Raw genomic sequence first — 23,425 nt, forward strand, 5'->3', positions numbered from 1 at the left:
ACAAGTTTTCCCTAGAACAACAGTTACGACGTTTCGAAAACTGAGATCTGTTGTCTCAGTAAGCCTGCTGTGCCCATCTGACGCAGAAGCAGTCCAAAGATGAAATGGTTTCAATTTTAAACTATTGGAAATTGAAACCACGATATTGTCCTGTCTTTAATCAAGTCCGTAGTTCACACGTCATGTAACCCTCAATGTTTCCATATCTTTATTAATGATCAAACGATGCACACTCGAGAATGTACCTTCAGTTTGAGAAGATCACGTAATTTTCGCAAAAAAAATATCATAACGTTGATTAGAGTGCAATAAGTTACGCCTGCAAAAGCGGTTTCTTCCTTGTAGGCTAATTAGTGACCCAATTCAAAAGAGAAGCAATTGCCTTCTTTGACCTTACCATTCACGACGCGTTTGCTGTGATAAGTGTAGGCCACTAATGGTTAACCTGAAACTGGGGGGAAAAAAATTCAACCAATCACGAAACACCGACGATACTACAGTGTTTTATCTTTCAACTAGTGTCGAAATCTTCTAGCGAAAAAAAAATTCACGCGCGTAAACAAGAGTTACATTACAATAATATGAAGTTGTTTTGGGGGATGTGATGTTCTCTGCAGCATACTCCAACTTCCCGAAGCTGCCAACTGTGGGTTTAGACACAACTAGAACTTCTTCACGCCCTTTTTCCCCCTTTTCCAGGCGACAGCCGCCTCCGCCGCTAACTCGCTGGAGCACGTACGACAAATGTTTGCCGGAGGAACTGCTAATACGAGCAGATTTGCGACCTGGGAACTTTCCGCCAGCGGTTGGAAGGGCGGTGATGGGTTAGGCGGCCATTGGTGGAGGTTGGAAAGAGAGGGTGACACGGTGGGGGGGGGGGGGGGGGGCAGACTGAAGAGTGGTTCTGAAAGGTAGGGGGGGGGGGGGGGGAGGGGGAGACATGTAGGGGCTGGCGGTACCGTGGACGAATGTTGACGGCAAATACGGACCAGCAGGAAGGAAAAAAAAATTACTACGCGAGGTCGGGAAATCACGAACGAAGTTTTCCGGCCCAGTTATTGAATTAACCTCTCCCGGGCGAAAACGGAAAACAACACACGTATATTCAAATGCCAGAACTACGTATAAAAAGAAGCGACGTAGTTAAGAGGTACGACAAATTTATGTCTGTACCCTCTCTCCCTTACTTTGCCTCCCTCCACCAAATTTTTTTTTTATTGTTTCTTTCGTTCCTCCAATCACGTTTTCGCTCGGCTGTCAACTGCGTTAGCAGTTCTTCCTCTCCCCTGGACAAAATACCACTTCCACCGTGGGTGTTGGAAAAGGGGGGGGGGGGGGGGGGAAGCGAACGGGGGTCGAGGAACATGCAAATGTGTTCCGCACGTGAGCAGTCTTGCTAACGGAATTTGTTTGCCCCGCTGCGGAACACGTTCCAGAATCAGCGCCCAAGTGCGACTCCGTTCCCTGACGGTCCCGTGACGCAGGAAGAAATTAAAAATGTACCGTTCGAGCATGAAGTTAGTTATTTTACATTCTTTCCTTCTACCTCCGCCATCGACAACGCCTCCCTCCCCCCTCATCACCAAATAACAACTCAACTGACTACCTACCAAGGATTCCCGAGGTAAAAAAAAAAAAAAGGCATTTGGCTTTCGATTTTTTTTATGAACCTGTGAAAAGTTTCTACACATATTCACGTACTTGAAAAAAAAAAACCTGTGCAAACCTTATTACTTCCAGCAAACTTAACTCGCTATTTTTTTTTCTAACAGAGCTACATGAAGCCTATCCGATTGTCACCTATTGTCAATGACGTTGTTGCCAAATTACGCATCCCCCTCCTCTTTCCTAGAAATCTGTGAAAATGTTTACATAAGTTAGACTTTATAATTGAATTTTAATTTAGTTTTTACCTTGAAATTATTGTTATTACTATAGTTCAGATGCCTGATAAACACATAGAGAACTACATATTTCAGCCTAGTGATGGTGACGAGGCACCTGTTAGAGCCTTTGTCACGCATGCCCATGAATAAGGTAAGTTGTTGATATTATAAGTAGGGACCGGAAAAATTCGCGGATTCAATGACCTCTAGGATAGCCTCCATTATCCTCTGCACTTCTCAAGTAAACACGCGTGTTCATTGGTTACTAAATTCTGAGTCGTCTCCACTGGGTAGCTTGTGATTCGACGCTTCTTTGGTCGATAGTCTCTCATTCGCCCAGAGAGCTCCCGTTAAACCGCGAGCCAATAGCAGAACCAGCAGAATTATACACATGCTTGAATTTAAGCCTATCAAGAAATGAATCCGCGAATTTTTCCGGTCTCTAATTATAAGCATTGAAAAAAAATATAGGTTATCTTTCACAAGATTTTATAGTATAGGGAATAAATAGGCCAGTGCTGAATGGCCATATTTGATATTTTAAAAGAACTATTTCAGTGTATGGCTTACTTACAGATGAGTTTATTTAATGAATGTAGTCGCTTACGTGTCGACTAACCATACGGATAGACAACCCTTGTGATTAACATCCCACTCTGGTATTTCCTTTAATTTTAATCCTCCTAGACTGTCGTCAAATGAAAACGAAAATCATGGGTGAATGTTCCGAGTCACTGCCACACAACTGTGCTTGTTTGTGAAAGTGATTTGAACATCCCATATTTATAAATATTGCCATGCAGAGAAAAAAAATTAAAATAAGTACTTGTAACGTGAATACTATGGCGTTTAACGATAATCATTGTTTAATGGCACTTCCATATGTACACTAGTTTTCCCCCTATCGTTGTTTTGTAGGTAAAAAACATACAGATTATGTAATGTACCTTTTTATTACATATATTATTTAATAAAAATACTGGGATTCATACTAGAATAAAGCACTATAATCATAAAATCAGAGGTTATGAGGGCGTTTACAAACCTGTCTTTAAATTAATTATTTTCCTTTTGAAATTACTTGTAGAAAGACTTAATATAATTATGTTTAAGAAATAACAAAACTAAGTTTGAGTTTCTTTCTTTACTGGTCAACACATTTGAAAATTAAAACATATTTATAAAGTACTTATAATTACTACAAAAATAAACTATAGACTAAATTAATTTAATCGTTAGGCCAATTACAGATGAATTTAAACTTAATAATTTTGTTTACATTTTATTCCCATTAAGAAAATACTAATTAATAAAGTTAAATATCATGTAAAACTAAAAAAAAATTAAAATGCTTGATAAAATTGCATATGTGGCACACTTAAAATCTACTTTAGGCCTACATGCCCTTACACTCATGCTTTAATAAAAATGGCATCGCCTATTTGTTTATGTACGTGCCAAAAACATTTTCAAGCAGTAATATAAAAATCTTGAAGAAGAAAAAACGATTCCAGTGACAGTAACATAAAAATTTTAGTACTTTTTTCTATGACTTTAATTAATGGAAAAGCTTTACCTGCTAAGCTCCAAAGCATCTGGTACATCCACGTCCTGTATATTGACAGAATCTTTTGTAATGGTTGATTTAAAAAAGAGAAGTATTTATAAAATAGCGAATATATCATGGTAATTTATTCTAGAAAGTATTATCCTACCGTTTACCGATTTACAAATATATATATAATTTTTTCCTGGAGATTTATTTTGCTAATGAATGGCTAGAATTTGCTTAAAAGTATTTTTTTTGGTAATTATATAAAAAAACCTTGTCTTCGTCGCAGGGTAAACGGAGGTCGCACGAGTGGAATAACAAATTGGGCGCGACGCGCGATAAATGTTCAACACGCGCGAGCGACATCGTGTAGGCCCGGCTCCGAGTTGCGGCGAGTGGTTGTTGTGTCGCTTGTTCGACATTCGCGGCGCGTCCCCTCGGCGGTGACCGTGTGAGCCCGGCTTTACGCGGTCAACGCCCAGAAGAGTGAGGGAGGGAGGGGTGGGGGTGGTGATGAGGGGTGTGTGTTCCTGGCCCCTCTGTGCGCTGGCCAAGCGGCGACTAGGACAGATTATTCCGACATACGGCCGGCATTCTCACATTTCCCTCCCACATATGCGTCCTATAAGTAGAGACTGGAAAAATTCGCGCTTTGGATGACCTCTAGGATAAACTCCATAATCCCCTACACACTCGGTCAAATGCCACCTGCTCATTGGTTACCGACTCGTGACACGTGTCAACTGGGACGCTTGCGATTCGATACTTTTTTGGTTAAAGGTTTTTCATTGGCTCAGAGTCCTTCAGATAAACTGTGAGCCAATGAGCGAAGCTTTATAAAGGTACAGTTGTTAGGATTCTACCATATCGTGAAATTAATCTGCGAATTTTTCCGGTCTCTACCTATAAGGGTAGGGTGGGAGAAACTTCCAGTTCGTTTTATAAATACAAACAGAGCTTATTATTTAAAAAAGAACTGTTAGGGATCGCTCCCTGTTATTTGATCGGGAGGGTATTAGAGCTGCGACTGGGACCACTAACCCAGCATAGTCACCGCCTCAGCCCCTCTACCACACTCAGCTGACAAGACAGCCGCTTTTACGCTGCGTTCGCGCTCCGTTAAAAAAATCATTCGGAAATATTATTATCTGAAAGAAGTGTGCGAAATAAACCCAGCGATGCCAAACCGTGGTTACACGTCGCAAAAAAAGGAAGAACTGATTTCTTAAATTGCTATTTCAACAGAAATATTTCACTTGACCACCAATTATGTTTACCACCAAAAATAAATACCAAGCTAAACGAGTGCGTGTGATAAAAAAAAATCAAGGATGTCTACGATACCTAGAAACACAAATTCAATATTTTTTCAGGAAATTATTGCAAAAATTTCTTCTTCCGCACTTTTCGTATCAATATTTTCAAAAAGAAACATTGTAGGAAATAAAAGTAGTATTCAGAGGAACGTGCCGATTTTTATTTTATAAAAACAAAATATTTTCCGAAATAGTTTACAATAAATTTAAATGGACAGTTTTTAATTATTTTTATCTATTATGCGACTATGAACTTAAGGAAGAAATCGAAAATTAATCAAAAATTTACCAAAAGGCTGCTGGAAATTCATGTTTCGTGACTTCCAACATAGTTACCATTTATTTGGGGGATTTTTCATAGTTTTTCATTATAATTAGAAAATAATTTAATAAAAATTTCCGGACATACGCAATTTCAGTTTTGCAACGTATGTCATGGAAACAATTTTTCAAAAAGCTACGGTTTAAGCCCCACTCAAAGGCGCAGATACTTGAAACGCGTGTCTGCTAGGTTTGCCGCGGGGGTTGGCGGGGGGAGGGGGATGTCGCATATCGTATTTCCTTAGCGCGCGCGCGTGCGTGCGTGTGCGTGCGTGTGTGTGCGTGTACGCAAAGCGAAGCGAAGCTGGTAGCGTCGCGACGCCATGCAGCGTCTCATTAGCAACCGCAGACCGCGGCGGCAGACGCGCTCAAAGGCGACGACTCTCTCTCTCCCCCCCCCCTTACCCCTCGACAACCCAACACCCCCACACCCCTAACTTCGCCCGGGCGGAACCGAAATTTCGCAATTACCCAGCCAATGATTAGCGAGCGGTCGGCCAAATTGGCGCGGGGCGCGACGCGACTTTATCGGTCCCCAGAGAGAGAGAGAGATGGGTGAAGCGGGAAAGTTGAGGGAGGGGAAGGGGGAAGGGGGAAGGGTGGGTTAAATTTGAGCGACATAGACGGACGCTCGTGGGAGAGGAAGCTTTCAAAGGGCGGGCGCATCAACCGGGGCGAATTTCACATCCGCAAACGCTTTTCCCGGGGAAATGGGGGGAAACAGCGACGAGCCAGGGTTGTTGCAATTACCCCTCGCCCCTTGCAGACTCGGCGACCCGGGCTCCAAGCGGCCTGCCGGCTCGGGGGAAGTGGGGGAAGTGGGGGAATTGGGAGCGGAGGCAGAGCCGGGCTGACGTCTGAATTCCTGGAATCCAGTTGCGGTGCTAATGAACCGAGCATGTATCGTTCATCCGGCTAATTGCCGGAACAAAATGGTTTTGTTAATGAATGGGGCGGCCTGCCGCCTCCGCGCCGAGAGCTCAAGTAAGGCAACTGCGGAATTTGGGGTGTGACGAACCGGAATGTAACCAGTGAGTTGGGGAGGAGGGTTGACGTTCGTTGAAAAGAGACAAAGTAAGGAAAACAAAACATTGTTGTCTCTACACTCAGCTCATGGATAAACCTATCAGATAGTTTCATGCCGAACAGTATTTTTTTAAAACTCAAGCTCATTAATTAATTTTTTTTCTTTATATTTCATACCTATATTCTTTTAAATCATAAAGGGAAAAACCGTAGTCATTTATGTGGTGTAAATGTATGATGGAAAATACTTTTTCTTTAATCTCAGCTTGTAGTTTATTATCCAACCAATTATCTATAATCATGAACACGATAGTGTGTGCTATTTTTTTCCCACCTACTTGCTGCCAAATAATCCAAATTTATTCAAGGACCCGCATTTGTTTAAGCAACTTTGTTTTTTGTCGTGCGTAGTTAATAAAGGAAATCCATTCAGGGAACGGATTACAAAAAAAAAAACTTTAATTATTGCAGGTACTGGGAGATCACTATCATAAATGCCCAGTAGGCCTATTACTGCGAACACTATTTTTAGTGATGAAGCAGTTTTCATGTAAATGCAGTAATTTGCACATATCTTTAATTTTACTTGAACATTTATGTTCCATTTACAAAAACCAATTTACAGCGAAGCGGAGCGGAAATTAAATAAATTAGATATGGGATTTTGGGTTAAAATTCCTCTATGGAAGCGGTTTCAGTTGTTCTGTGTGGGAAGGCTCAGAAATCAAGATCACAGAGGTTCCTGGAAACAGAATTTTAAAAATGCAGGGAAGGTCACGGTAAAATAATTTCCAACGGCCTGGTGGCAGGAAAATATGTTTCCCGAAACATCTCAACTGTTTTTTTTATTTTCTCAGAAAGCCTACTGCGTTAGTATGTGTGGTAGTCGCTGTGTTGTTCAGAATATCAGTTGTTTGGTACATCGCTGTGTTCGCCTGTGCGTCTCCGTGTTGTCTTGTTGTCAAGATTATCTGTTTGCAATCATCGTTAGATTCGTCTTTTTTTTTTTTTGGCTGTGACATCCGTTGTCTGTTGTGTGCCTTTATTTACTGTTGTTGTTGCAACTGTCTCCTCGTTGTCAGCACACCGCGTCCGACTGTCCTGCGATATTTTTTTTCTTCTAATTCCTTCCACGGAATTCCCCGTGTTTAACTTTTGGCTCCGGCTTATTTTGGTTTGTTTTCTGTGTGTTTGCGTGTTCATCTTTTTTTGCATGTTATTTAGGTGTTTCTCGATGACTTTACAGTGTAACCAGTAGTAGCGCATGTAAAAAAAAATTGGTTGTCTGTAAAGTCGGTTTACGGACGATAGTTTAACGTGACAACGTCATAACAAAACATTGATGAAATGACTGCATACTTTCATGAATAAAATTGAATAATTTTTATTGAATTATATCTATTTTGTATGGATACAAAGAAGGAGTGAAATTAAATCTACAATTTAATTGATAAATTTACTTTTATCTGCACTCATTAATTCAAATATGTTTATTACTTTAACGAAGAGATTACTTTAACTATAACTTTTATACATGTTTGCTGTTTAACTTCTTCCAATCTGTGTTATTCTGTTAAGGATAGGACGATGATATGAAAAGTAGGAAACGAATGGGAGTGTTTCAAGTTTAATGTGCCTCGAAAAAGTCAAATCGATGGTTGTTCCAATCGAGTAGAAGAGAGATAGATGCGGCGCAAGCGTACAATGAGTGTAACGGGACACATCGTAACGGGACACTTTTTCGTACGTGCAGCCGGCGTTCATAGATTTATTAGACGTTGTCACGTCAAAAATTAGATCAGTCTTCCCCACCGTAAGAATCATTTAAAGATTTTGATGTGAGCAGACTATTTTAACCCTCTTCGAGGACGCAGCTTTCAAATGTGACCGTCGGAAAGAAAAATATATTTTTTTTATTTTCACACATTAAACGTTCTAAAGAGCAGTTATTCGCAGTGTCAGGACCACTAACCCCGGTAAGGGCTGGCGCGGTGAGAGGCAACACAGCTCGGGTACTACTGGCCTGGACAGCGAGTAGAGAGGTTGGCCAGGCCTCCACCGGACTACGGGTTCGCTGGGTGACTGAGGGGGTCCCAGCATTATGTGGTAAGATCGGCAGTGCCGATAAAATCTAAGGGCCAAGGACGAAATCAACCGTCTGGTTCTTTTTTTTTTCGCACCTGAAATTCCCGGGGACGCACCAAAACGCCAAAATACCACAACGCCGAACGTACAATAACGCCGAAAACCATAACGCCGATTGCCAAATTGACTACAACGCCGACAGCTAGAAAACTGCTGTGTACCACAACGCCGAATTACCGCACCGCCGAAACACATAAACCCCGAAAAAATGTCATTGCAAAACTGCCACAAAGGTTAGGTTAGGTAAGGTTAGCACACAAATTCATTCAGTTGTTTTTCATTTTGCTCCTGTGGTCCCTCCTTCCCCACAGAAACATTTTTCGGCGTTACTGCATTTCGGCGTTGTGGTACAAAGCAGTTTTCTAGCTGTCGGCATTGCGGTCAATTTGGCATTCTGCGTTATTGTACGTTCGGCGTTGTGGTATTTCGGCGTTGTGGTAACGACCCGAAATTCCCTCAACGACAGGCGCTCCGGGCGAACGCCATGTCTGTCTCCCCCGATTGCAAGTCGGGGCCTGGGTGCAGGTACGTTCGAGTTGAGTTTCGAAGTGCGCAGTTCCATCGCGACATATTGCGGACGGCGACCCTCGCCGGGATATCTGCTCGCCTTGACGCACGGCCAGGCGGTCAGGGGCAGAGGACAAATATTAATAGCCCTGTGTCAAAGACGGAGCACCCCCGCGCAATATCCTAGGGGGCCTCCGTGTTTGTCCTCGCCGATTGTGTTCCTCGCGGAGTTTAGGTGTGCGTTGGCGCTCCTAGATTGCCTTGCCCCCCCCCCCCCCCCACTTCTTCCTTTTCCGGGCCCCTGCGTATCCGTCGGATGGACCCCTGGCGAAGGGGGGGGGGGAGGAGGCTGTATAAACCAACAATCCGACATCCATCTTCGGTAGCGCGAGGGGGGAAGGGGTAAGGAAACAGGAAATGAAAGTGTCTGAGAAGAGCAACGTGGAATCGGCAGAGCGCGGAGATGCAGCGATGCTATATAGAGTCTCCGGACCATCGGTAAACTGTGCTTTTTGTTCTGCTCAGCCGGCGCTGATACGCCGAGGGCCATGCCTCCACGGGGCCTCCGCGGGCGTGGAAACGGATTCGCCGCTTACGTGATCGGGAAAGCTTTTAGCCTACATCCCCGGCTGCACTGCTACAAGTTTTCACCTTAATTTTTACGAAGAACGCTTGTTACAAATTATACAGGGATATTTGTTAATTTACGGTTTTCTTCGTAAATTGTTTTCACTTGCGTTGAGCACGAATCCACAAGAATAATCTTTGCATTCACAAAAAAAAAAAAAAAAAAAAAAACAATCAACAGCAAGTTCACCCTTCTTCGGCACACCTGCCTGTTTACCTAGTTCACAGCGTAGCTCATAACTCGGAAGTTGGAATACGGATTCAGTTACCTAAAAAAAAATACGAAGAATTCTGCGTCTATTTCAGGTAATTTCTTCTTTGAAATGACCGTAAGTTAACTGTATTTTCTAACAGTGTACGACCAGAGGCTGGGTCAACCCGTCAATAACTAAAGTGTATGATGTAAAAGCACGTTAATAATTTAATTTTTATTTTTTATGTAGTTTTTTTGTATGAAGCTTTTTTTTTAATCCTGTGGAGATTTCGTTGTATGTTGCGCGCGCATCGTTAACAATTCACTCTACTCTCTTTTTTTTTTTTCCCTTAACGCGCGTAAATAAGTTTAGCTTAAAAAAAAGGCTCGGTGAGCTGTCGACGCAGACGGCGGGACATTGCTCGTTACCGCGTCTGTCGGGGAGCTTGACGGCGTGTGACTCGCGCCGGATGCCTGAGGCGCGCGGATTTACATCCGACACGCGGCGGGGCAAAATCCACGTTAATTTATTTTCTCGCGCGCCCGGGAGCTGTCCGTCGTTCCCGGCGCGGCGGCGGCGGCCGCGGATGAAAACCATTTAAATCCGGCTCAGAGGCAGCCGCTCGATCCGACCCGGGACGGATCCGCCGATATCCCCGGACTGCGCCGCCGACGTGTGTGGCCCCCCCCCCCCCCACTCTCTCCATCCCACATCCACTGTCGTTGATCGCCGGGCGCTAAACGAGCAGCGTAAACATCATCCGTCTCCCTGCAGCATTCACCAGCTCGTTTAGTGCACATGCGCCGTGCTGAAACCCGCGCATGACCCGTGTCAACGTGTCGACGCAGGTCTTAACACAGGGGCACCCCCCGACTTAACTAGGACAGTCAGTCGTGGCGTCAATCCCTGCCATGCATGGCTGGCCAGTCCCCACGCGAGAGCGCGCGATGCACGCCGTCGTGACTTAGAAACAAACGACTTAGAAACACACGTGGAATTTTCTAAATTTTTGCGTGTTTCTAAGTTATCGTAGTTCTAAGTTGTGTGTGTTTCGGCGTTTGGTTATGTGGGAATTTTTTTTCTCTCTCGAGAATTCTAAGTTATAACAGTTCTAAGTTGTTTTGTGTTTTAAGTTATGTTTGGAACCCCATGCCTGGAATCCTGCTCGATTAGGCGTACAGGCTACGGCCTGAGACGCACTTAAAGAGTCTTCCTTAACCTACAGGTACCTCTCCAAACCAAATAGAATTAAGTTTGCTCACGTTGAAACAGGCTTCAAGATTAGCGTAATTTAAAAAAAAAATAATTTCTGGTCTTTAGATTTATCGGTCCGTTAGAGGAGCCTACCTCCGTAGTGCAGTTCGCTGCATGCCGGCTCTCAGCCCAAGGGGTTGTGGGTTCGAGTCCCCGGTAAGGCGTGGGTGCGCATTTGTGTCGTCTAAAATGGGCACAGAAAAAAATCAACCCCAAATTTTCAAACTGTCAATAACAAGCAAGTCAATAATGGCGAGGGTAAGATGGGAGTGAGGTAGGAAGGGGGGAAAAGGGGCGATAGTTATTAAAACTACTAACGAGTCTAGCATTAAAAAAATGTATCGTTTGATAATAAGAGTTTTTGGCACTTGAGCCAAGGGTCCTGGGTTCAAATCCCCGGAGGGTTCTCTTTGAAATGAATAAATAAGGAATATAGTTTTATGAGAGGCAAGAATGTTATTGTCATAATATAAATAAAAATAGTTTTTAAATGTAGAAAAAAAAAAGTTTCCTTTATGATGTAAGGATGATTTTACATAACGAGGATAATTGGAAGAATGGAAAGTCTTTCGCCACGTTTAGTTGGTACACCTAAGTAACAGAGATGTACACCTATTAGAGAGTTGCAGAGCAAGAAGAGGTCAAATATTCCTTGAAAAATCTGTTTCATGTCAAAAAATAAAAGATTAAACTTCACCAAGATAAAATAAAAGTAGAATAATTAATATTATTTATTATCTTGCGTTTTATTTTGCCATTAAAATTATATACGTACGACATAAATAACTGTCTAAAAATTTAACTTTAATCATCAATTCAGACATTCTTACAAATGTTTTATTATTATTTTTTAATTTATGTAAAGGATTTGCCTGACAATATCTTGCGTTAGTAATTATTTAAGAAATATGGTATCAAATTAAAGCTTTTACAAATTTCACGTGGCTCTCAAAGGCTGCTGTTGCAAAGTCTCATGTACTTAATCTTCCTGTGTATTGCACATGGAATAAAAACCATAACTTATTTTATCTATGTATCTGCAGGATAACCTGGGTGAACTCTGAGGTCCTAGTTACTTACCGGCAGAAGCGCGAAAAACAATGGTTCTCGAATATTTATTGGTCGGTGCTTCGCAAATGAGATAAAATTTCCCAACTACGTAAATCACAGCTAATCGCCGTGCTTTTGTGAAAAGCTCTGCGCCTGGAAAATACTTCACAGAGAGAGAGAGAGAGAGAGAGAGAGCGAGAGAGAGAGAGAGAGATTCGCGGAGATCAAGAAAGTGAACCATATTTCTTTCTTCATCCCTCCCCCCACCCTTCTCTACAAGATAGCAAAAAAAAAAAAAAAAAAAATCTTTCCACCGAATCAATAAACCATTCACCGAGTCAGTTCGCTGTCAAAGGGATACACTTGTTGCCTTTCAAAGGGGGCAAGTTTCCGGGGGTGGCTGTGAGCGCGGCTGGGGGGGGGGGGGGATCCGCGGATCCCTTGTGAGGGCAAGGAAAAGTCAACGATCCTTCTGCTCGCAAAGTGCACACACCATCTGGCATCTTCCACCAGCTCTCGTCAGCACTTCGATTTCCCCCCCAGGGACCTTGACCTTTTTTTTTATTGCAAATGGAACTGACATATTCAAATAAAATGACAGATTTTTTGAAAATTTGTGCATTTTCTTGAAAACAGATGTATCATCACAAAACAGCGTTCGCAGTAAGACTGCTTTCATATCCTTACCCGGTAATTTATGCGTTATGTTGTCCCATTACATCCAATAGTTAAAGTTTTTAGTAAACAGTTCCCTGAGTAGCTTTTCCAGTATTGACTGCGCGCATTAATAAACACAATGAAAAGAAATAATGGCCAATTATTGAATATTCGATTATCAATGATATAGTTGTAAAAATTATTTTTGAATGAAACATCAATTAAAGTAGAAAATTATGCGCCAATTTTCACAATACATACTCAGCGTTATCTCGAAAATGTATTTCATATATATATATATATATATATATATATATATATATATATTTATTTAAAAAATAAACATGGTTATTCGTTGTACAAGTTTACAAAATCTTTCTTGTAGTATTACATCTTTTGTAATAGGGGTATGTGTTTCTCACGGGAAAAAATTCTGTTCGCTCATTGCACTGCAAGAAGAAAAGCCCGCGCTAGCGAGTGTTCCCTTGTGGTTGGCGGCCGTCTGCAAGAGAAGCCTTTAGACCTATTTGGCCGGGCCATTCAGGACTCGCGTTGTTCTGCACTGGATGGTCATGATTGGTGACAGCAGACCAAAAAAAAAAAAATTGTGTACGTGGAGTCCACGCGCAAAATAAGTGACACTTTTGCTTATTATATTATTAGTAGAGACCTGTAAAATTCATTTCGCGATAGGATAGAGTCCAAATACTTTTGACATTATTTTGCTTCAGTGATTGGGCCACAGTTTATCTGAAGGACTCTGGGCCAACGAAAAATATTTAACAGAAGAATTAGCGAATCACGATCATTCCAGTCAACAGGTGTTACGAGTCGGTAACCAATCAGCAGATGTAATTTGCACGAGTGAATAGAGGATCATGGAGTCTATCCTTTAGGGATTTTAAATCGCGAATTTTACAGGTCTCCAATTTATTAGGCATAGTGAACAATTAATATGTATACATACAAGTATGCAAGTATGCGAGTATGCAAGTGTGCCTCTACCCCGTCACGTAACTAACTATTCCCCTCAAGCGATGGTAATTTTGGTAACGCTCGAAAAATTAAGACGCCTCAGTAAAAGAAACGTTTCACTTCGTAAACACCCAGACAACCACGAAACACTGACAATGCTATGAAATTTTAACAAACACGTGGTCCCAGCAAGGAGCGCTGGTGAAGGGGGAATGTTAGGCAAGGGGAGCAGAGGGGAGGGGGTACTCACTGATGACGGTGAGGTTGACCTTGGTGTTGCGCGTGGGCGACTTCTTGAAGTCGACGCGGCAGCGGTAGACGCCGCCGTCTGAGTCGCGCACGCCCTCCACCGTCAACTTGGCCGGGTCCTCGGCGTAGCGGAAGTAGGCGCGCGCGCCCAGCACCTGCTCGTCCGTCCAGTGCTTGGCTTGCTCCAGCGGCTTGCTGCGCGCGTCGAAGCTGCGACACACGTGCACACACACGCGCCTTAAACACCACCCTCCCTCCTTACGACACATCTCCGCGGCACACACGCGCCTTAAACACCACCCTCCCTCCTCACGACAGCTCTCCGCGGCGCACACGCGCCTTAAAACACCACCCTCCCTCCTTACGACATCTCTCCGCGTCGCACACGCGCCTTAAAACACCACCCTCCCTCCTTACGACACCTCTCCGCGGCGCACACGCGCCTTAAACACCACGCTCTTACGGCACCTATCCGCGGCGCACACGCGCCTTAAAACACTACCCCTCTTAATAAACCCCTCCGTGGCGCACACGCGCCTTAAACACCACCCCCTTACACCTCTCCGCCTCAACCACCAAGCACTCGTCAGTGGCGCGTAACTTCTAACCTCGGGTAACGTGTTCTCAGTTTGCACATGCCATTATAATACGAAATTCGGACACCCCACTAGAATCCGCTGCCAGATGCAGCTACGTCGACGTTGCCAGAGCGAAAGGTTATACTATATAATGAAACGTCTCCAATTAAAGCGGAAAAAAATACCCCTTGAAAAAAAAAACCAAACCCCGGATTTGGACTTGGTTTTCGACAACGAATTTTATTAAAAAATAATGCCCATCTTTTTTAAAAAAATAATTAAAATATTAAATACCACGAAGTTTCACTTTGGCTTTATGAACTTTCATTCGCGCCATCCTCCACAGATCTCAGCACCGTGGTCACACATTTCCGTTCCATGCGACTCTCGTTCGATTCACGAATTTACTCCTATAAAATGCCTTACACCGAGAGCTAAGATGTTACACTTAAAAATATTCTTAATGGCTTGATAAAAAAAAAACTAAAAGAGTTATACATCTAACAGTAGGTGCATCCATTAGATAAAAAAATTAACACAAATATAATCAACAGAACAAATATCTAAAAATCAATTCCTTAAAAAATCCAGATAAAAAAGGAAAGCCACATAAGGGAAGTAGAGGAATAGAAAAAAGTTAACGATATTTTAATAAACGCCCTTACATAAATATTTGAACAATCGTTAAGTGCCCCGTCTGCCCGGGTACATAAGGTGCGCAGAGCTTAAGGAAAAATAACGCGATTTCAAAACTACTCAAAATATCCGAGTAGGGTCTGTTTACAAAAATAATTCGCTGAGGGCCGAAAATTACTTTTGATAGGTAACGGATTAAGTTTTTAAACTGTATTTTTAGAAGAGTTGAAACGGCTAAAAGGCATGTTTTCAGAGTAATTTTTAGGCTTAAAACAACCGGTACCGATTAGTGAAAGCACTTAAGAGACTTGCATTACACGGTCACTGCTCAAATTTCACAGTTTCCCTATGCACGACGAGAAGACTGCGCGCCAGTTCAGAGCCTTGCTCTTAGAGGCGATACCGCGCTAGAAATACCAGCGAGCGTCGCGCTTATCATCCCTCTCCACTGACACATAAACCCAGCCTGGACGGGCACCTTAAGCGGCATCCGCTTAATCACTCTCAAAGCAGCACACGTGTTTTTGTTCACGAATACTGAAAACGGCATGAAGTTGTTTACAGTGTTGACACGGGAATCCTTCTTTTCACAGACGAGAGAGCCAAACGCCCGATTGTGCATCTTCGGTTTTTTTTGTTAATTGTAAATAAATATGGCGGTGTTGATAAAATGATACTAATAGTCAATTAGGTTAGGTTAGCTACATTATAAATACTTTAAAACATTGTGGACGGTTGATTTGGTTAGGATAGCTACATTAAAGATACGAAAAAAAAAAACCATGAACTTCGGGGAACTTCGGGTTTTGGCTCTCTCGTCTGTGAAAAAAAGGTTTCCCTGTTGACAGACAAAAAATAATGGCGGAAGGATAGGTACACAACTGAAAAAACTGTTAAATTTGCGACAAGTTACGTGGCACGAACTATATATTATCACTGTCTCTTTCGGGTATTCGGTGGCAATGGTCGCTAACACATCGGGCACTATTCCAAGACGTTCGGGCAAGGTAGCGAATAAGCACTGCCTTGTGTGGATGCAACCGTAACTTAACCCGCGGGCCGTATTCCAAAACTTGTCCAAACCGAAATCCGGTAAGAAAACAGATCAGCAGCCTCATTAATAAACGGTGCCCTGCGCGAGGCTAGAAACTGGTTTCCAACGCATTTTAGCCGACGTTTCGCAGCCATCGATACAATTGTTACGGCAAAAATCCTAGAGATGGCAGCAGCACCATCGCACATAAATGGAAACCCCGCCCCACCTACCGATTTTTATTTCTAACCTAACTAAAACCAAGTGTATTTGTTTTCGACACATACGGTGCTAAGAGCTTCAGAAGAAACCACACGATTAAAAAAAAATTGCTATAAGATATCCGATTGGGGGTCTGTTTGCGAATCGCATCTAAGAATGGAATGTGCTGAGGGCGGATGGGTTTTTCGGTTTCCGTGTTTTGTTTTTAAACTGAGTACAGGGAAATAACATCATGTTTTACTAACAAAAAGCATGAATAAATATCTATAGGGTACAGTATTCCACATACAAAATTATTATTTTTCTGAAAATAATGAAGTAAATATTATAGTTCATTTTAAGTTGGTTTTTCTCTTGTCAGAAGAAATGGTACGTGCACGAGAGAAATTATTGGACTGTAACTTGTACGTTTAGCGTACAAACGTGCAACATAGAAAACGTCGTGCAAAGTATATGTGCAAAATAATATATAAAGTATAAATAATTAAATTTCCCCTTCTTTCGTATGAAGTCAATTCAATTATTATTTTTAACCTCTTTTAATTAACCTAGCTCACATATTCCTCTGCCTTTATACTATCAGCGGTGGTTACCAGACGATGGAAGGCCCTCAGGGTTGTTTGAACACATGGTATTAGGAAGAAAGGAGGTAAGGGCATGCGCATCTTCCCTCCCTCCACTCCCAGGCCTCTGACGTCACCTGGCGGCCAGGCCATGCGCCTGGAGGGGCGGGCGCGGGCCGGACGAGCAGCGCTGCACGTGTTTACCAGGAAGTTGTACGCCATTGTCTGTGATTGACCTCGTGAATTGTTTAGGAGACGGCAGCGGTTTTAAATATACTTAATTATAATATTATTTGTATTAGTTTATTATAAGTTATAATTCAACTCACATATATGCAAGACTTTATTTAGAAACCATGTCATACTGCTCTGTCTTTGGGTGCAACAATAGCAGTAGGCGAAATAAAAGTGTGAAATACTTTCGTTTTCCTACTTGCTCTGAAATTCATAAGTTATGGATAAACTGCTGTCGAAGGGCAGATGTAATTAATGTCAAAACCGGTAGGTCATATTACAACACACCACTTTTAATATTGTTTACACGAGAATTAAATCGTTTCTATGTTGTCAATAATCTATGTACGTGTTTTGTTCATTTTCAGCACGAGTATGTTCAGCTCATTTTAGCGAAGAGTGCTTCTACAAAAGCTTACGAGAGAAACTGCTAAATTACTCACCGGTGAAAACTCGAAAATTAAAGAAGGACGCAGTGCCTAACTTGAAGCTTCCAAACGTTACCTGCACTGTACAGTTAAATAGAACTGAAAGACAGAATATCAGAACAAGGAAGAACTTAGTAAGGGAAATTCTACTACATGCAAACAGAACAACAGAGTGAGTAGTAATTAAAATCTGTATACTAGCATTAATCTGTCATAGTAGTTACATTAATTTAACATGCAGAGCGATTTTTAATGATAAAGAACACATTTTATATATCTGTCTAAAACATTTTTATGGGTATTTTTTGCTGGCTTGCGTTCTGTTTTTATTTAACAAATAATATTTCCGAGAAAATTAATTTTTTTTACATTCTATTATATCATCGTGATAATTTAATTATTTAATTTTCACTCGTATTAATTCTGTGAAACCCACAAATGAATTACTCTGCTAAATTTAACCGCCTATAATTACGTATTTCTTTATCGTTGCTGTATATTTTATTCTCGTGCAAATTCCCTTACAAAGTGAATTAACTTTTGAATTAGGCTTATATATATAACCTTAAAATTCTGAAGTATAAATGTTTAGAATTTTTCCATATTGTATTGTAGGTCTATATACTGTTGAGATAATGTTAGTCATATTTCAATTACTGCCAAGTGATTATTAAAGTATAATATAAGTTTTGAAAAATAATACATATAATATAGCATTAGTGAATTTCAATAGCTCTAATATGTTTGTAAATAAAATTCAATACAATTAAATTTCATTTGTCAACGCTTGGTTTTTACAGGCTGAGTCCGAACGCCGAAGAGCATGAATCACTGCCGCCTGTCTCTACTGCCTGCCAAGACTCGCCTCCTGTTCGTTCCGAGGATGATGTTCGAAAACTTCACGATAGGATTCGAGAACTGGAATCACAGGTAAAAGAAACTTTGATTAAAAATGAAGAATTAGAAAAAGAGAAGACATCTCTTAAGGAAGAAATGGAAGCAATTAAAACACTGCACACTGATTCTAATATTAAAGTGCAGGAAGTGTTAGGGAGATTTTTCACTCCGGGACAGATTCCTTTGATTTTACAGAATAAGAAACGAAGGATTTGTTGGTCTGCAGACGATATTGCTGCTGCCATTTCTTTGAAGAGTGTAAGTGCGAAAGCATATCGATACCTTAGAAACAAGCTTAATTTTCCATTACCTGATTTAAGTACTCTACGGAAGTGGGCTTCGCAGTTGGATTGTAACACGGGCATTTTATACGATGCTGTGGCTTTGATGAAATGCAAGAGCAGGGAACTTGGAGATTTTGATAAAGTCACTGTCATTTCTTTCGATGAGATGAAAATTAGTAATCAGATATGTATGGACAGGAAAGAGCAACAGATTCTAGGTCCTTACAATTACGTACAAGTTGCAATGGCTCGTGGTCTCTTGAGTAACTGGAAACAACCTATTTACTATAATTTTGACGAACCCATGTCTGAAACAACACTGAAGAAAGTGATCGTGTGTTTAGAAGAAAGCGGTTACAAAGTTTGCGCGGCAGTAAGCGACATGGGAGGAGGTAATCTAGCTGTTTGGAAGCAACTCGGCATATCTCCTAGCAACACATCATTTAAAAACCCTCATTATAGCACCAGGCTAGTTTATGTTTTTCATGATGCACCACATTTATTAAAACTAGCACGAAATCATTTCATTGATAAAGGCTACGTCCTTCAGTCAGAAGTTATTGATAAAACATCTATTGAAAAGCTACTGTGAGAATCAACACATGATCTAAAATTAGCACCGACACTGACCCAAAATCATCTTGATGTCCAAGGGAGTGTAAGGCAGAAAGTCAAAATTGCTGCACAATTATTTTCAAACACGGTTTCGTATTCACTGAAGTATGCACATGCTAATAACCTTATTGAACCTGACGCTAGTGTGATCCCAACATCAAATTTTCTCAAATTATTTAATTACTGGTTTGACATTTTTAATTCTTCTGTTCCACAAACTGCATACGGGAAAGGTTTGGTTCATCAGGATAAGATTTTATGTTAAATGACAAACACAATCGAACTGCTGAGAGTTAAAGGCGGGAAACATAAATTGCCTTTTCAGAAAGGAATTCAGATAAACAATCAATCTTTGAAAGATTTATTCGCCTACTTAAATAAGTCACTGAACGTTCGGTACATCACGACTGTTAAACTTAATCAAGATGTATTAGAATGCTTTTTTTTTTTTTTTTTCATATATCAGAGGAATGGGCCATCAAAATACACATCCATCACCAGTAGAGTTTAAATACAGGCTAAGAAACTATGTATTTGGTAAGCATTCTGCTGCAGTTTTTTCTGAGAAACAAAATACCAATGAGAGACCTGAAGAATCGTGCTTGCTTGAGGTCGCATCTCATGTTTGCGAAGGAGAAAAATATGTGGGTGAACGTAACAACTTATTACTTCAAAGAGAATTTGACGTAGCATCAAAGCTGCAAATGGAAACTTTAGCTGCAAGTGACTGTGTAGAGGAATTTCCTTTCGAACACAATGAACATTCGATAAGGAACGAAGGGTTAAAATACATTGCAGGCTATGTTGCTCATCGCTTCAGAAATGCACATCCTGAGCTCGGCTCTGTGAAATTGACAACGGAAAATTCTTTTATTGCTACACAATCTGCGGAAGGCTTAGTGAATCCCGAAAATGAATTTCTTGAAAAAATTTCTGTCGCAGAAAAATGTTTCAACGATTTTCATGGTCCACTATTTTCCACTGATAAAAATATATTTGAACTTTTGACAGGTGTAATTATGAAAGAAATAGGGAATACCTTACCTTTTAAAGTTGTTCACTGCTTCGTAAGGACAAGGACGTATATACGCATCAAGCATTTGAATATAAAGAACAAAAATGAAAAAGACAAGAAGAGGAAAGAAATAATCAAAATGAAAAAAATTATTAACTAATTTTGTTGAAAACGGTACACTACTTTCACATAGGCTGTCAATGTTTCTACAGAGTTGAACATAAACTTTATGTTTTGTGTAGTAAAAATTTTTGAATGCATTATCTTGTTCCGTGAGAATGCATATGTCGAAAATAATAAATATTTTTGTTAATTTTTTATGTTTCCCAGGTATTGTTGTGTTAAAATTAAAAAAAAATTGTGTTTCGTAAATGTATACTTCTTTCATATTTTTTTTTGTTTACTATAAAGTTCTACTTTGGTAAGTAATTTTTGTAACACGTTTGACTGGCCTACATGTTAATGCAAGTTCTAACTACTTCAGAAACACTCATATATATAATTGCATTAATTAAGTAAAAAATGTATTTGTGATCGTTCGCAACGTTGTCGGCCGGTTCAACATTGTACATACCGCTGTCACCAATGAGGTAAAATAAACCACAGTAGCTGGCTGAATAGGGGCCGAGCGTGTTGGCCGAGCGGAGAGACAAGCCAGGTGGCCGCCAGATGACGTCATGCGCAGTAGCCGTCGAAACTCGTCGGCCGCTTGCCTGCCCCCTGGTTTGAACACACGTTAGAGCTTCACCGAACCAGAACCATGATTAAACCGAGTATCATCTACCAGTGTCGATCTCCCTCGCCGTAGAATCTAACATTGACAAACCGTTCTGAATGTGTCCGGCGAGTCGATTACGACTTTCATCATCAACGCATCGATCGGAACTACCCAGGAAACCAATTATCCCCACCCCTTTTCCCGCCGGTAGTGAGAAAAAGGGGGGGGGGGGGTTGACGATTAAATCAACGTCGTCCATAGTTTTATCTCATGGCTACATCCATGAGCTCTTGGTGGCTATTGGCAGTAGCCTGAATTTCGAATCGAGTGCACCTTTCAGGTCGTTTATAGCTTCTTAATTTCAGACCCACTTCTTCTTTTCCGTTTTCCCTTTTTTTCCTTTTATTATGTTTAAGAAATTTCCATGTTTTCTTTTACATTTGAGGTAGCTTGGCTTCTGGGTTGTAGTCACGTTTCGGTCGACGTTGCAGTCGCCATCATCAGGGAGCAGTTACCTATACTGTTTACCAGTAGGTAAATGCTTCCTGATGATGGCGACTGCAATGTTGACCCGGAAACGTCGGTGAATTATTCGCCAAGGACACGGCTACAACACAGAAGCCAAGCTACTTCAGACAATGACCGTGAAAGCCTGCGAACATTTTCACATTTGAGATTACGTTTTCTATGTTGGCACTTAATCAACCGCGCAGTTTTTTTTTTAGTGGCCATTTCCCGCCTACGCTTTTGCCCCACTACCCCGGCCGAGCAGTTCCCGCGTAAGGAGACGGCTCCTGGAAATCGGCGCTCTCTGGAAACCTAAGATGCACATAAAGTTCTGCCTTTCCCGATTACACCCGAACAATTCACATCCGGCCAACTTCGGGATTTGTTTTATTTTTGCGCAGGAAAAAAATGAATTCAAATATTGAAAGTGGTCGGTTAGGTTAGCTACATTAAAACACTTTAAAACACTATGGACGGTTAGTTAGGTAAGTATAGCTACATTAAAATAATCAGAGAAATATAAATATACATATATATAAACCCGAGGTGGGCCGAAGGTGAACTGTGCGGGTGTAATCGGGAATGGCAGAACTTTATGTGCATCTTAGGCTTCCCGGCGCGGCGCTCTCCCTCTGACATGTTCCCGCAGGCATGTTCCCGCAGGCGTGTTCCCGAGACCGCGTGAATAATTCCACGCAGTTCTCCCGCGATGGGTCGGCGCGCCGGCCGGCGGAGTAGAGGGGGGAAAAAAAAGGAGAGCCGAATCATCGAGAAGTGAACTATGGACTCCCGGAGATCCCAGCGATGCGTCTGCGGCAGTCGATACACCCTCTCCCCCCTCACCCTTCCCCTGAATGTTTCATGCGGAGAGTAACGACCGCGGGAAGCGACGAACGCGGGAAGATGGAAGGGAAGTGAACCCATTGAGACGGATAGAGATAAAGATAGAGAGAGAGAGGTGGCGGGTGAACGCCGGAAAATTGCGCGGAGGGGGGAATAATATTCCAACCAATCAGATCCCGCGGCGAGATTCCTCGAGGATTACCCGCGCCGCTGGAGTTCACAGATAATCGATTATCAGCAAAAAAAAAAAAAAATTGTCGAAACAGTTCATCGAGCCCCGAGAGACGAATAGTACGATTTGTTTCAGGAACCAAGCGGAGGGGGGAAAAAAAGTTTAAAAAAAAAAAAAACGAGAGAGATACGAAGTCCTTTTCATATCTACAGCCTTACTCCTTTCGCAATATTTTTTTTTTTAAAGATGATTCCACCCCTTTCAGTTTTCTTTCCGCGGTAAATCGGGAATTGGCGTGTTCGGTTCGTTAGGTTTGATTTGCCAGCGGAGGGGGGAGTGTGGCTAAAGTGTGGGATGCCTCGCGTAAAAGGAGCCATATCGCTAAACCCACCCCCTCTCCTCGTCCTTCAAAACCCTCCCTCAACTCAAACGAACCATCCCTATGACTTCCAAAACCTAAAAAAAAAAGACCGTTTTCCTGTTCCCTCCGGCTGCGCCAATCCAATCTTCCCGTTCCGAGGATCACGGAGTCTCAATTGCTTTCCCGGTAATTAGACGAGATTAGAAATTAACCGCCGCTTGAGATTCAGGAAACATCTTTGTTGGCCCCGGCACTGCTAATACTGTTTCGAGCTTCTTGCTCCCTTGTGTGTTGCGTTGCCAGAGGGAAAGGCAGAAGATGGCAGTTCTTCCCAATTCTCCTGACCTAACCAAATGAAATTTTGGTGAGATTAAAAATTGATTACCATTAAATTATCTGCCAAGTTTCGTGGTTTCATGACCTCGATTATTATGAATACACAAAGATTTAAAAAAAAAATCACAGATAACCTATTAAGTGTAGTTGTTCAACGGTGTTGGTAACAATGATAGCTTTTATATGGTTGAAAATTTGTTAAAAAAATATATATTCCCCAGTTT

The 23,425-nt window shown here is 41.6% G+C and overlaps 1 protein-coding gene across 1 annotated transcript in view; it reads right to left on the reverse strand.

Moving 5' to 3' along the window:
* The window catches only part of LOC134536341 (nephrin-like), a 699,671-nt gene that overhangs the window by 292,902 nt on the left and 383,344 nt on the right, over positions 1 to 23,425 (reverse strand). Inside the window, exon 3 of the mRNA XM_063376094.1 lies at positions 13,761 to 13,969. Within this exon, the coding sequence (XP_063232164.1) occupies positions 13,761 to 13,969 (209 nt within the window). The remainder of the gene's footprint in view (positions 1 to 13,760; positions 13,970 to 23,425) is intronic.

The sequence above is a fragment of the Bacillus rossius genome, chromosome 10, assembly GCF_032445375.1.
Source record: "Bacillus rossius redtenbacheri isolate Brsri chromosome 10, Brsri_v3, whole genome shotgun sequence".
In the NCBI taxonomy this organism is placed as follows: domain Eukaryota; kingdom Metazoa; phylum Arthropoda; class Insecta; order Phasmatodea; family Bacillidae; genus Bacillus; species Bacillus rossius.